The sequence below is a fragment of the Chiloscyllium plagiosum genome, unplaced genomic scaffold, assembly GCF_037043375.1.
Source record: "Chiloscyllium plagiosum isolate Xiang-an unplaced genomic scaffold, Cpla_swu_hap1 HiC_scaffold_28, whole genome shotgun sequence".
Classification (NCBI taxonomy): domain Eukaryota; kingdom Metazoa; phylum Chordata; class Chondrichthyes; order Orectolobiformes; family Hemiscylliidae; genus Chiloscyllium; species Chiloscyllium plagiosum.
In genome coordinates, this window is record NW_028270166.1 from 48,528,771 (window position 1) to 48,541,146 (window position 12,376).

General features: G+C 40.9%; 1 protein-coding gene across 4 annotated transcripts in view; it reads left to right on the top strand.

Moving 5' to 3' along the window:
• Positions 1–12,376, top strand: part of LOC122565142 (uncharacterized) — a 106,656-nt gene that overhangs the window by 23,201 nt on the left and 71,079 nt on the right. For all 4 annotated transcript variants that reach the window (XM_043720808.2, XM_043720807.2, XM_087976186.1 and 1 more), the window contains 3 exons: positions 3,338–3,758; positions 6,092–6,141; positions 12,013–12,062. In XM_043720808.2, coding sequence (XP_043576743.2) covers positions 3,338–3,758; positions 6,092–6,141; positions 12,013–12,062 — 521 coding nt within the window. The remainder of the gene's footprint in view (positions 1–3,337; positions 3,759–6,091; positions 6,142–12,012; positions 12,063–12,376) is intronic.

Consider the following 12,376-nt stretch of genomic DNA (forward strand, 5'->3'; position numbering starts at 1 on the left):
CCATTCAATATGATCATGGCTGATCATCCTTAAGCAGTATCCTGTTCCTGCCTTATCTCCATAACCCTTGATTCCACTGTCCTTGAGAACTCTATCCAACTCTTTCTTAAATGAATCCAGAGACTGGGCCTCCAGTGCCCTCTGGGGCAGAGCATTCCACACAGCAACCACTCTCTGGGTGAAGAAGTTTCTCCTCATCTCTGTCCTAAATGGTCTACCCCGTATTTATAAGCTGTGTCCTCTGGTTCGGCACTTATCCATCAGCAGAAACATGTTTTCTGCCTCCAGAGTATCCAATCCTTTAATGATCTTATATGTCTCAATCAGATCCCCTCTCAGTCTTCTAAACTCAAGGGTAAAAACAATGACTGCAGATGCTGGAAACCAGATTCTGGATCAGTGGTGCTGGAAGAGCACAGCAATTCAGGCAGCATCCGAGGAGCTTCGAAATCGACGTTTCGGGCAAAAGCCCAAACTCAAGGGTATACAAGCCCAGTCGCTCCAATCTTTCAGCGTGAAGTAGTCCCGCCATTCCAGGAATTGACCTCGTGAACTTACGCTGCACTCCCTCAATAGCCAGAATGTCTTTCCTGAAATTTGGAGACCAGAACTGCACACAATACTCCAGGTGTGGTCTCACCAGGGCCCTGTACAGTTGCAGAAGAACCTCTTTGCTTCTATACTCAATCCCTCTTGTTATGAAGGCCAGCATGCTATTAGCCTTCTTCACTACCTGCAGTACCTGCATGCTTACCTTCATTGACTGGTGTACAAGAACACCCAGATCTCTCTGTACTGCTCCTTTATCTAAATTGATTCCATTTAGGTAGTAATCTGCCTTCCTGTTCTTGCCACCAAAGTGGATAACCATACATTTATCCACATTAAACTGACCACTCACCTAACCTGTCCAGGTCACCCTGTAATCTCCTAACATCCTCCTCACATTTCACCCTGCCACCCAGCTTAGTATCATCAGCAAATTTGGTAATGTTATTGCTAATACCATCTTCTATATCATTAATATATATTGTAAAAAGCTACGGTCCCAGCACTGATCCCTGTGGTACCCCACTGGTCACTGCCTGCCATTCCGAAATGGAGCCATTTATCACTATTGTTTGTTTCCTGTCAGCCAACCAACTTTCAATCCAAGTTAGTACTTTGCCCCAATACCATGCGCCCTAATTTTGATCACTAACCTCCTATGTGGGACTTTATCAAAAGCTTTCTGAAAGTCCAGGTACACTACATCTACTGGATCTCCCTAATCCATCTTCAGAGTTACATCCTCAAAAAATTCCGGAAGATTAGTCAAGCATGATTTCCCCTTCATAAATCCATGCTGACTCTGACCTATCCTGTTACTACTATCCAGATGTGTCGTAATTTCATCCTTTATAATAGACTCCAGCATCTTTCCCACCACTGAGGTCAGACTAACTGGTCTATAATTTCCTGCTTTCTCTCTCCCACCTTTCTTAAAAAGTGGTACAACATTAGCCACCCTCCAATCCGCAGGAACTGATCCCAAATCTATCGAACACTGGAAAATAATCACCAACGCATCTACGATTTCTCGAGCCACCTCCTTCAGTATCCTGGGATGTAGACCATCAGGCCCCAGGGACTTATCAACCTTCAGACCTGACAGTCTCTCCCACACCAATTCCTGGCAAATATAAATTCCCTTAAGTTCAGGTCCTTCAGCCACTGTTACCTCAGGGAGATTGCTTGTGTCTTCCCCAGTGAACACAGATCTGAAGTACCAATTCAATTCTTCTGCCATTTCTTTGTTCCCCGTAATATATTCCCCTGTTTTTGTTTTCAAGGGCCCAATTTTAGTCTTAACCATTTTTTTGCCTTTCACATATCTAAAAAAGATTTTAGATTAGATTATATTACAGTGTAATCTAATCTAATAATCTAATCTAAAAGCTTTTTTAGGTATGTGAAAGGCAAAAAAAAATGGTTAAGACTAAAATTGGGCCTTTGAAAACAAAAGCTTTTACTATCCTCCTTTATATTATTGGCCAGTTTACCTTCATACTCCATTTTTTCTCTGCGTATTTCCTTCTTAATAATCCTCTGTTGTTCTTTAAAAGTTTCCCAGTCCTCCGTTTTCCCACTTATCTTTGCTATGTTATACTTTTTCTCTTTTAACTTTATATGTTTCTTAACTTCCCTCGTCAGCCACGGCCACCCATGCCTCCTCCTAGGATCTTTCTTTCTTTTTGGAATGAACTGATCCTGCATCTTCTGCATTATACACAGAAATATCTGCCATTGTTCCTCCACTGTCATCCCTGCTAAGGTATTGCACCATTGAACTTTGGCCAGCTCCTCCCTCATAGCTCCATAGTTCCCTTTATTCAACTGAAATATTGTCACTTCCGATTGTACCCACTACCTCTCAAATTGTGTGTGACAAAAGTACAGTGAAAATTGGAATTTAAAAATTAACCTGATCAATATTTTCTGTTGCGCTAAACCAGACTTGAGTTTGATGTTTTGCCTGTGATATTTCCTGTCCCAGAAGGAAAGAGTTTTAACTTACGTTTGTGTTGCAATTTTAACATAATAAAGTATACCATGACTTTTCACAGGAACATTATATACAAAAAAGTGACACATGGCAATAATAATGAGATGTTAGGACAAAAGCTTGGTTAAAGGGTTAGGATTTGAAGATAAGCTTGAAAGACCAAAGTGAAATGGAGAGTAGTATCTCACTGTTTGTTCCAAAATGGGATACTGCAAAGCCCCAGAGTTGTGATTTACAATCTAGCTCCGGTTGTTATGCATGATTTCGCAAAGCTACATAATGAATCACAGAAATTGTGCAAAAATGAAGTGATGGGTCAACATTCTTTTCGAGAAAGAATTATTGTACAAATCAAAATGAGTTAGTTAACAGTATGGTGAAAGTGAATGGGCAATTTGTAGGGTCATCATTGTAAATAATTTAATACAAACCAAATAAGAGGTTTGCTTCTTTGAAATGGGCCTCCATGGCACATCTTTTTGTGCTGTTTTAAAGTTCTTAATTTATTTCCTGTTCTGTTAGAGGTAGCATTATTTTTTATTGAACATTTCACAATATGCATGTATGGCATTAATTTGTGAATACAGTGTGTAATACACTTGTTGAGTTCAAGAATTTATACGAATGTTTTCAGTTTTTGAATGAAAAATAAACTGATCTTCTAGTTTGCTGAATGAATTAAGTATTTGAGATTTTTTAAAATTCATTTTTTAGCATACAAAGAAATATGAGTCCCATGTGTACATTTTCTATAGCTACAGTATGTAAACATGCTATTCTATTGTCTTGTAGAAAAAGGAACCACAGCAGAGGGGTCAGGAGAAGTTCATTGTTCAGTTCCTGTAGAGACTCCCTCTGAAGACCTCCAGCTGTTGGCGCAATACATGATCATCACAGACACCTACCTGGATGAGGATCATTCCCTAGCTGAGCTGCAAGTGGAGGATATGATTACACTGGATATGGACAATGATGTGCAGCTGGATGCACCCAAGATGGACTCTGCACGACTTATGAAGGAAAATGCAGGCATCAAAAAAATGTTTATGACTGGAAACACAAGTGAGATGCGAGAACTGAATTTTGATAGTACAGAGAAAGGACAGTATCCAAGAACTGAGCAAAGCAGTAGTGAAACCGTAAAAGATGAAGGTTTTGGCAAAGCAGACGAGAATGATGTTTCGATTGTAGTGGACTGTGAACCAAATAAGAGGTTTGCTTCTTTAAAATGGGCTTCCATGGCACATCTTTTTGTGCTGTTTTAAAATTCTTAACATATTTCCTGTTCTGTTAGAGGCAGCATCGTTATTTATTTATTCTCCTCTAATCCAACAGAGGTTATTCACATGCTGTGAAGCATTTTGCAAGAAAGAATGAGGAGAGGCAAAATAAAGTAAATATTGTAATTGTGAAGTGGTGAGGAAGCTTGCAATTTTTGAAGACACTTTGATAAAGGTGTCAAAACAGCATACAAATCCCCGGTTTTGTAAATAAATAAATATGTTGCTAAAGCAAGGAATTTGTACCATACCTTTATAACTTGGAGGTACCAGTGTTGGACTGGGTGGACAAAGTTAAAAATCACACAACACAGGTTATAGTCCAACAGGTTTAATTGGAAACACTAGCTTTTGGAGCGCTCCCAAAAGCTCGTGCTTCACACCTTTTATAAGTCAGCAGTTAGGTCTCAGATCTAGTGCTCATTTCTGGGCATCAGATTTTAGATGGATTTCAAGGCTGTAGAGAGGTACAGATGTGCGTTACTAGAATTATGAGTTTAGATCAGAGTGGTGCTGGAAAAGCACAGCAGGTTAGGCGCATTCGAGGAGCAGAAAAATCTAGAATTATGTCAAGGTGATGGATTTCTCATTGTGATGAGAATAGAAAACTGGAATTGTTCTTCAAATATTAAGAGGAGCTTGAGTAGATGTGCTTAGAGTTATGAGAAGTTTTGGTAGAACAAACAATTAAATCTCCTTCTGTCTAGAAATTCAGGCAGAGAATGCAGATTTTAGGGACTTTGAAAAGTGCTGAGATTAGAGGTTTTTTTTAACATGTTATGATCTGGAATTAGGCAGAGAGTCATAGAGATGTACAACACGGAAACAGACTCTTCAGTCCAACTCGTCCATGCCGACCAGATATCCCAACCCAATCTAGTCGCACCTCCCAGTACCTGGCCCATATCCCTCCAAACCCTTCCTATTCATATACCCATGCAGATGCCTTTTAAATGTTGCAATTGTACCAGCCTCCACCACTTCCTCTGGCAGCTCATTCCATACACGTACCACTCTCTGTGTGAAAAAGTTGCCCCTTAGGTGCCTTTTATATCTTTACCCTTTCACCCTATACTGAAAAATGTGTTGCTGGAAAAGCGCAGCAGGTCAGGCAGCATCCAAGGAGCAGGAGAATCGACGTTTCGGGCATAAGCCTGAATTCCTGAAGAAGGGCTTATGCCCGAAACGTCGATTCTCCTGCTCCTTGGATGCTGCCTGACCTGCTGCGCTTTTCCAGCAACACATTTTTCAGCTCTGATCTCCAGCATCTGCAGTCCTCACTTTCTCCTTTCACCCTATACCTCTGCCCTCTAGGCCCTAAGGAAAAAACTTTGTCCATTTATCCTATCCATGCCGCTCATAATTTTGTAACCCTCTATAAGGTCACCCCTCAGCCTCTGACGCTCCAGGGAAAACAGCCCTAGGCTATTCAACCACCCACTATAGCTCAAATCCTCCAACCCTGACAACATCCCTGTAAATCTTTTCTGAACCCTTTCAAGTTTCACAACATCTTTCCGAAGGAAGGAGACCAGAATTGTACACAATATTCCAACAGTGGCCTAACCAATGTCCTGTACAGCCGCAACATGACCTCCCAACTCCTGTACTCGATACTCTGACCAATAAAGGAAAGTATACCAAACGCCTTCTTCACTATCCTATCTACCTATGACTCCACTTTCAAGGAGCTATGAACCTGCACTCCAAGGTCTCTTTGTTCAGCAACACTCCCTAGGACCTTACCATTAAGTGCATAAGTCCTGCTAAGATTTGCTTTCCCAAAATGCAGCACCTCACATTTATCTAAATTAAACTCCATCTGCCACTTCTCAGCCCACTGGCCCATCTGATCAAGATCCCGTTGTAATCTGATGTAACCTTCTTCACTGGCCACTGAAAGAAAAATAAGTAATGATGTGCAAAAAGGAATTGAATGAATCATTTGAAGAGGAAGGTGTGTCAGGCTATGTGGTTAAAGTAAAGTAAAGGAGTGGAAATACTTGGGTAGGCCTTGTAAAAAGACTTGACAGTGGACCAAATGTCCTCTTCCTGTGCTGGATGGTTCTCTTATACTCTTTATGGCTGGGATATGAGATGTCATTGAAATATTGAAAAGTGCTCATTGCCAGTAACACAACGTTTTTACAGGAGGTTTGGAAGAATTTGTTTTAAGGTCTAGATAAAAACTGTTGATGGATAAATAATATTTTGGGAAACCATTTATAAGCTTTATAATTACCGGTAATCAATTTTGTATTTTCAGCTCAATTAAGGATAGCAAGCATGCTAATAATGAAATAAATCCATTGAAAGGTAAGCATAGATTATTCTTCCATAGTTTGTAATCAGCAGTTTGTTTTGAATGTTGCTTTTGAAAGCAATTCTCCTATTCATTAACTGAATGTATGCATCACTGGCTGGACCCGCATTAATCGCCCATCCTTAATTAATCGGAGTGTAGTTAAGAGTCAACCACATTGCTGGGTCTGGTGACCCACATTGGCCAGACCAGGTAAGGATGGCAATTTCCTTCCCTAAAGGAAATGTGAACCAGATGAGATTTTCTGACGATTGATAACTGTTCCATGGTCGTTTGTGAAACTCTTAGTTGCAGATTTTCATTGAATTCATGGCGGGATTTGAACTGGGTCCCAAAACATTACTTAGGTCTCTGGATTAATAGTCTAGTGATAATACCATGAGGCCATCATCTCCCCAATTACTTGTGTATATTCTCTTCGTATAAAATGCATATAACCAAAATTCAAAGCACAGTGGAACATAAAAATTGACATCTTACTCTCTGTAGTCGTGTAACTGCACCAGTTTAATTGTGAAGATGTTACAGCCAGGACACTTTCAGAAAGACTGAAGGGAGTGACTTTACGTTTATATAGTTTTTGAACATTGCTAGCAACTAAATGTTAGAAGTAAGATTTTTAAAATAGGTTTGAAGTTCCTTAACTGGTGTTTTCTAAAATGTGCAAGAATTTTGAGTTTTGTTCCCTTTTTAGGAAAATAAGCCAGTATGTTTTGCGCTATTTAAGATACTTTTTTTCTGGTAGTGTACTGTAGTATTTTAACTAGCCTAATCTTGGTGATTGTAAGAGGCAACTGGACCCTAATCGTTGTATTTGATGTTAATAAGATTTAAACATAAGGGCCCTATTGGACCTCTTTTGTTTGGATAGATGTGTTTCAATGGATGAAAAGTTAAGAAATGAACAGCTACGTTTCATTAAATCTTGCTTCCTACTGGCTAACCTGATCTTATATGCAAAGTAGTCAGCAGTCCCTGAGTATTACTGATACTAAGTTAAGGCTGGTGGGTCAGGCCTGGTATTGATCAGTATTTATTAGTTTAACTGAAATTTTTATATCTGCTAGTGGCATTTTGACAAGGTGTTCGGAGGGGGGAAGAATACAGAGAAGGATTTAGCTTCAATAACCAATCTTGGGGAGGGAATTCCAAAGCTGAAAATGTGTTGCTGGAAAAGCGCAGCAGGTCAGGCAGCATCCAGGGAACAGGAGAATCGACGTTTCGGGCATAAGCCCTTCCAAGAAGGGCTTATGCCCGAAACGTCGATTCTCCTGTTCCCTGGATGCTGCCTGACCTACTGCGCTTTTCCAGCAACACATTTTCAGCTCTGATCTCCAGCATCTGCAGTCCTCACTTTCTCCCCGAGGGAATTCCAAAGACTAATGACCTTCTGAGAGAAGAAATTCTGCCTCGTCTTTGTCTGAAATGGGAGAGCCTATTTTGAAACTGCCCCCTAATTCTGAGGTCCCCCCCCAGTGGAAAAGTCCTTTCAGCACGTACCCTGTCAAGTGCCTTCAGAATCATGTATGTTTTAAAAAAATACACTTCTCTTTCTCCTAAACTCCATTAGATTAGATTTTCTACAGTATGGAAACAGGCCATTTGGCCCAACAGGTCCACAGTGACCCTCTGAAGAGTAACACACCCAGACCCATTCCCCTATCCTGTATTTACCCTTGACTGATGCATCTAACACTATGGGCAATTTAGCATGACCAGTTCACCTGACCTGCACAGCTTTGGACTGTGAGAGGAAACCCATGCAGACACTGGGAGAATGTGCAAATTCCACACAGTCACCCGAGGCAGAACTCGAACCCAGGTCCCTGGTGCTGTGAGGCAGCAGTGCTAACCACTGAGCCACCATGCCATCTATTATATACAAGGTGAATCTCCTCAACCTTTCTTTACAAGCTAGTTTTTTGCTCCTGGGTGACCAAAACTGCACAGAATATTCTAGATCTATAACAAGACTTCTCACCTTTTTTATTCTCTCCCCTTTGTAGTTTGCCTTATTAACTATTTGCTGTGCCCTATTAGCCAATGTTGTGATTCATGTACAGTGACATTCTTCAGTCTCTCTCCATTTAAATAATACTCTGTTTTTCCATTCCTCCTACCAAAGTGGGCATGCTCACAATTTCTCACATTATTTTCCATTTGTTAATTTTTTGCCCACTCACTTTATCTACATCCCATTGTAGACATTGTGTATGCTCCTTCCATCGTGCTTTCTTGCCTTTCTTTGAATCATAAAGAAATTTGGCTGCACTGTTTCTTCTATGTTATTACCCCAAACTTTGGAAATTCAAATATATTATTTTTGCTGATTCCCCTTTATCCACCTTGCTTGTTAGATCCTTTAAAAAACAAATTCCTTTTCACAAAACCATGTTGTAATTGTCTGACTGTATTATGGTTTTTTTAAGTGTCCTGCTACTACAGCTTTAATATTCAATTTTGCCATTTTCCGTATGGAGACTAACTGGCCTATAATTTCTCACTTTCTATCTCTCTTCTTTCTAGAGAAGTTTACATGGTGGTTCTCAAATCTGCTGTAATCTTCTCAGAATCTAGAGAATTTTGGAAGCTTTCAACTAATGTAACCATTATCTCTGCATCTACTTCTTCAAAGGTCCTACAATGCAGTTTATCAGACCGAGGGGACTTGTAAACTTCTAGGTCCATTAGTATGCTCCTTACTTTTATTTTCCAGCAACCATGACTATTCACCTTTGGATTTTCAACTATTTAAGGAATACCTTTTGTTTGTATTGATGGGTGCAAGATATTGATCAAAGCCTGTGCCATGTTGTTGTTTCCATTGCTAATTCTCCAGGCTCGCTTATAAGGAACCAATCCCTATTTAAGCTACTCTTTGCTTTCTATGTACATGTGGTGGCTTTTACTGCCTGTTTCTATATATTGTTAATTTTCTCTCATATGGAAATATCTGCCTTTTGTTTTTAAAGTCATTTACTGCTGGGTTATGACACCTTTCCCAATCTTCTGCCCTACCACTAGTCCTCTCAGCACTATTCTCTTTTCTTTCCATTTGGTACCCCCCTTAATTTCCCTAATTGGCCATGGATGACACATTCATGTGGCTTAGTCTTTCTTACTCAATGGAATATATCCTTGTTGAGAGCTATAAAATATTTCCTTAATTGTCTGCCATTGCAACTCAATCATCTTTTAGTCTATTTTCCCACTCCATTTTAGCCAACTTGGTCTTCATACCCTTGTAGTTGTCTTTATCTGTGAGTGATACAGATGTAGAAGTTAGGTTAATTGAGCAGTTTAGACAGATGCTTTTCTTGTGAAGGTATATGATGATGGCTTGCACGTTTTGAATCAATTCCAGATTTCCTGAACTAAGCTGAGATTTCTGCTGCTGTTTGTATTGTGTACATTTACTCCTCTGAGGGCACACTTGATTTCTCTCATGCATTTTTTCTTGGTCAGCAATTATTTTATTGACTGGGGAGAGGATTGAGAGGCAAAATAGCTGGTACTCCTATTTATTAAACTCTTGATCGTCGTTAGGTCGTGACCTCCAATGATGAGTTGCCAAAGGTTGCTCACAGTGTTTCTCTTCCAGTTAATATTGAAGTGAGAAATGTTAAATATTGAAGAGATAGTTATAAGCCAAAGTGAAGTCATTAGGAGTAGCAAGATAGTAAATGAAGGTAACACAAATTATTTCTGTTGCAGTGTTTAAAATTGCTAGGTCATCAATTGGGAAACAGAAAAATGCAAAATAATTTGTTTTACTGCTGTAATCCCCCTCAGACTGTGGTCATAGAGATGTACAGCATAGAAGCAGACCCTTCGGTCCAACTCGTCCATGCCAACCAGATATCCCAACCCAATCTAGTCCCACCTGCCAGCACCTGGCCCATATCCCTCCAAACCCTTCCTATTCATATACCCATCCAAATGTGGGCGGCACGGTGGCACTGTGGTTAGCACTGCTGCCTCACAGCGCCAGAGACCCGGGTTCAATTCCGCCTCAGGCGACTGACTGTGTGGAGTGTGCGTGGCACGGTGGCACAGTGGTTAGCATTGCTGCCTCACAGCGCCAGAGACCCAGGTTCAATTCCCGCCTCAGGCGACTGACTGTGTGGAGTTTGCACGTTCTCCCCGTGTCTGCGTGGGTTTCCTCCGGGTGCTCCGGTTTCCTCCCACGGTCCAAAGATGTGCAGGTCAGGTGAATTGGCCATGCTAAATTGCCCGTAGTGTTAGGTAAGGGGTAAATGTAGGGGCATTGGTGGGTTGCGCTTTGGCGGGTCGGTGTGGACTTGTTGGGCCAAAGGGCCTGTTTCCACACTATAATGTAATGTAATCTAAAAAAAAATGCCTTTTAAATGTTGCAATTGTACTAGCCTCCACCACATCCTCTGGCAGCTCATTTCATACATATACCCACCTCTGAGTGAAAACATTGCCTCTTAGGTCTCTTTTATATCTTTCCCCTCTCACCGTAAACCTATGCCCTCTAGTTCTGGACTCCCCGACCCCAGGGAAAAGACTTTGTCTATTTATCCTATCCATGCCCCTCATGATTTTATAAACTTCAAAAGGTCACCCCTCGGCCTCCAACGCTCCAGGGAAAACAGCCCCAGCCTATTTAGCCTCTCCCTATAGCTCGAATCCTCCAACCCTGGCAACATCCTTGTAAATCTTTTCCGAACCCTTTCAATTTTCAGAACATCTTTCCGATAGGAAGGAGACCAGAATTGCACGCAACATTCCAACAGTGGCCTAACCAATGTCCTGTACAGTCACAACATGACCTCCTAACTCCTGTACTCAATACTCTGACCAATAAAAGAAAGCATACCAAACACCTTCTTCACTATCCTATCTACCTGCGACTCCACTTTCAAGGAGCTATGAACCTGCACTACAAAGTCTCTTTGTTCTGCAATGCTTACCATTAAGGACCTTACCATTAAGTGTGTAAATCCTGCTAAGATTTGCTTTCCCAAAATGCAGCACCTCACATTTATCTGAATTAAACTCCATCTGCCACTTCTCAGCCCATTGGCCCATCTGGTCCAGATCCTATTGTAATCTGAGGTAACCTTTTTTGCTGTCCACTACACCTCTAATTTTGGTGTCATCTGCAAACTTACTAACTATACCTCTTATGCTCCCATCCAAATCATTTATATAAATGATGAAAAGTAGTGGACCCAGCACTCCACTGGTCTCAGGCCTCCAGTCTGAAAAACAACCCTCCACCACCACCGTCTGTCTTCTCCCTTTGAGCCAGTTCTGTATCCAAATGGCTAGTTCTCCCTCTATTCCATGAGATCTAACCTTGCTCACCAACCTCCCATGGGGAACCTTGTCAAATGTCTTACTGAAGTCCATATAGATCACATCTACCGCTCTGCCCTCATCAATCCTCTTTATTACTTCTTCAAAAAACTCAATCAAGTTTGTGAGACATGATTTTCCACGCACAAAGCCATGTTGACCATCCCTAACTAGTCTTTGCCTCTCCAAATACATGTACATCCTGTCCCTCAGGATTCCCTCCAACAACTTGCCCACCACTGACATCAGGCTCACTGGTCTATAGTTCCCTGGCTTGTCCTTACCACCCTTCTTAAACAGTGACACCACATTAGCCAACCTCCAGTCTTCTGGCACCTTGCCTGTGACTATCGATGATACAAATATCTCAACAAGAGGCCCAGCAATCACTTCTGTAGCTTCCCACAGAGTTCTAGGGTACACTTGATCAGGTCCCCAGAGTTCTTTTTCTATTTTCCATCTGAATTTAAATTTAAAACAATATTGTTTTTATATCACGTATCACTTATATTGTCACTTATTCCATGTGTGTCATTTAGGGCTCTCCGACAACCATGGGACATCAGATGACATGGACAAAAACCTGTTGGTGAGTAATTTGTGTTCTACAAAGCAAGTTACTTGTGTAAAATAACCTCGTTGATAAAAATGACAAGCAGAGAACTGTATGAGAGATAGAAACTATCAACCTTTTAGTTATCACAGTATATCTGAGGAAAAGAGAGAGAGATGGAGTGTACCACTGTGTGTTACATGCTAAATCTGAAATGCAAGTCTGAGCCATTATCAGGCTTAAATTCTGGAATAAGACTGGTAGCCTGATCGCAGTTTCACTTCCTATTTGCCATATCTCACCTTTAACATCAATAAAAATTCTGTTTTCAAACTAAGGCATTGCCATTA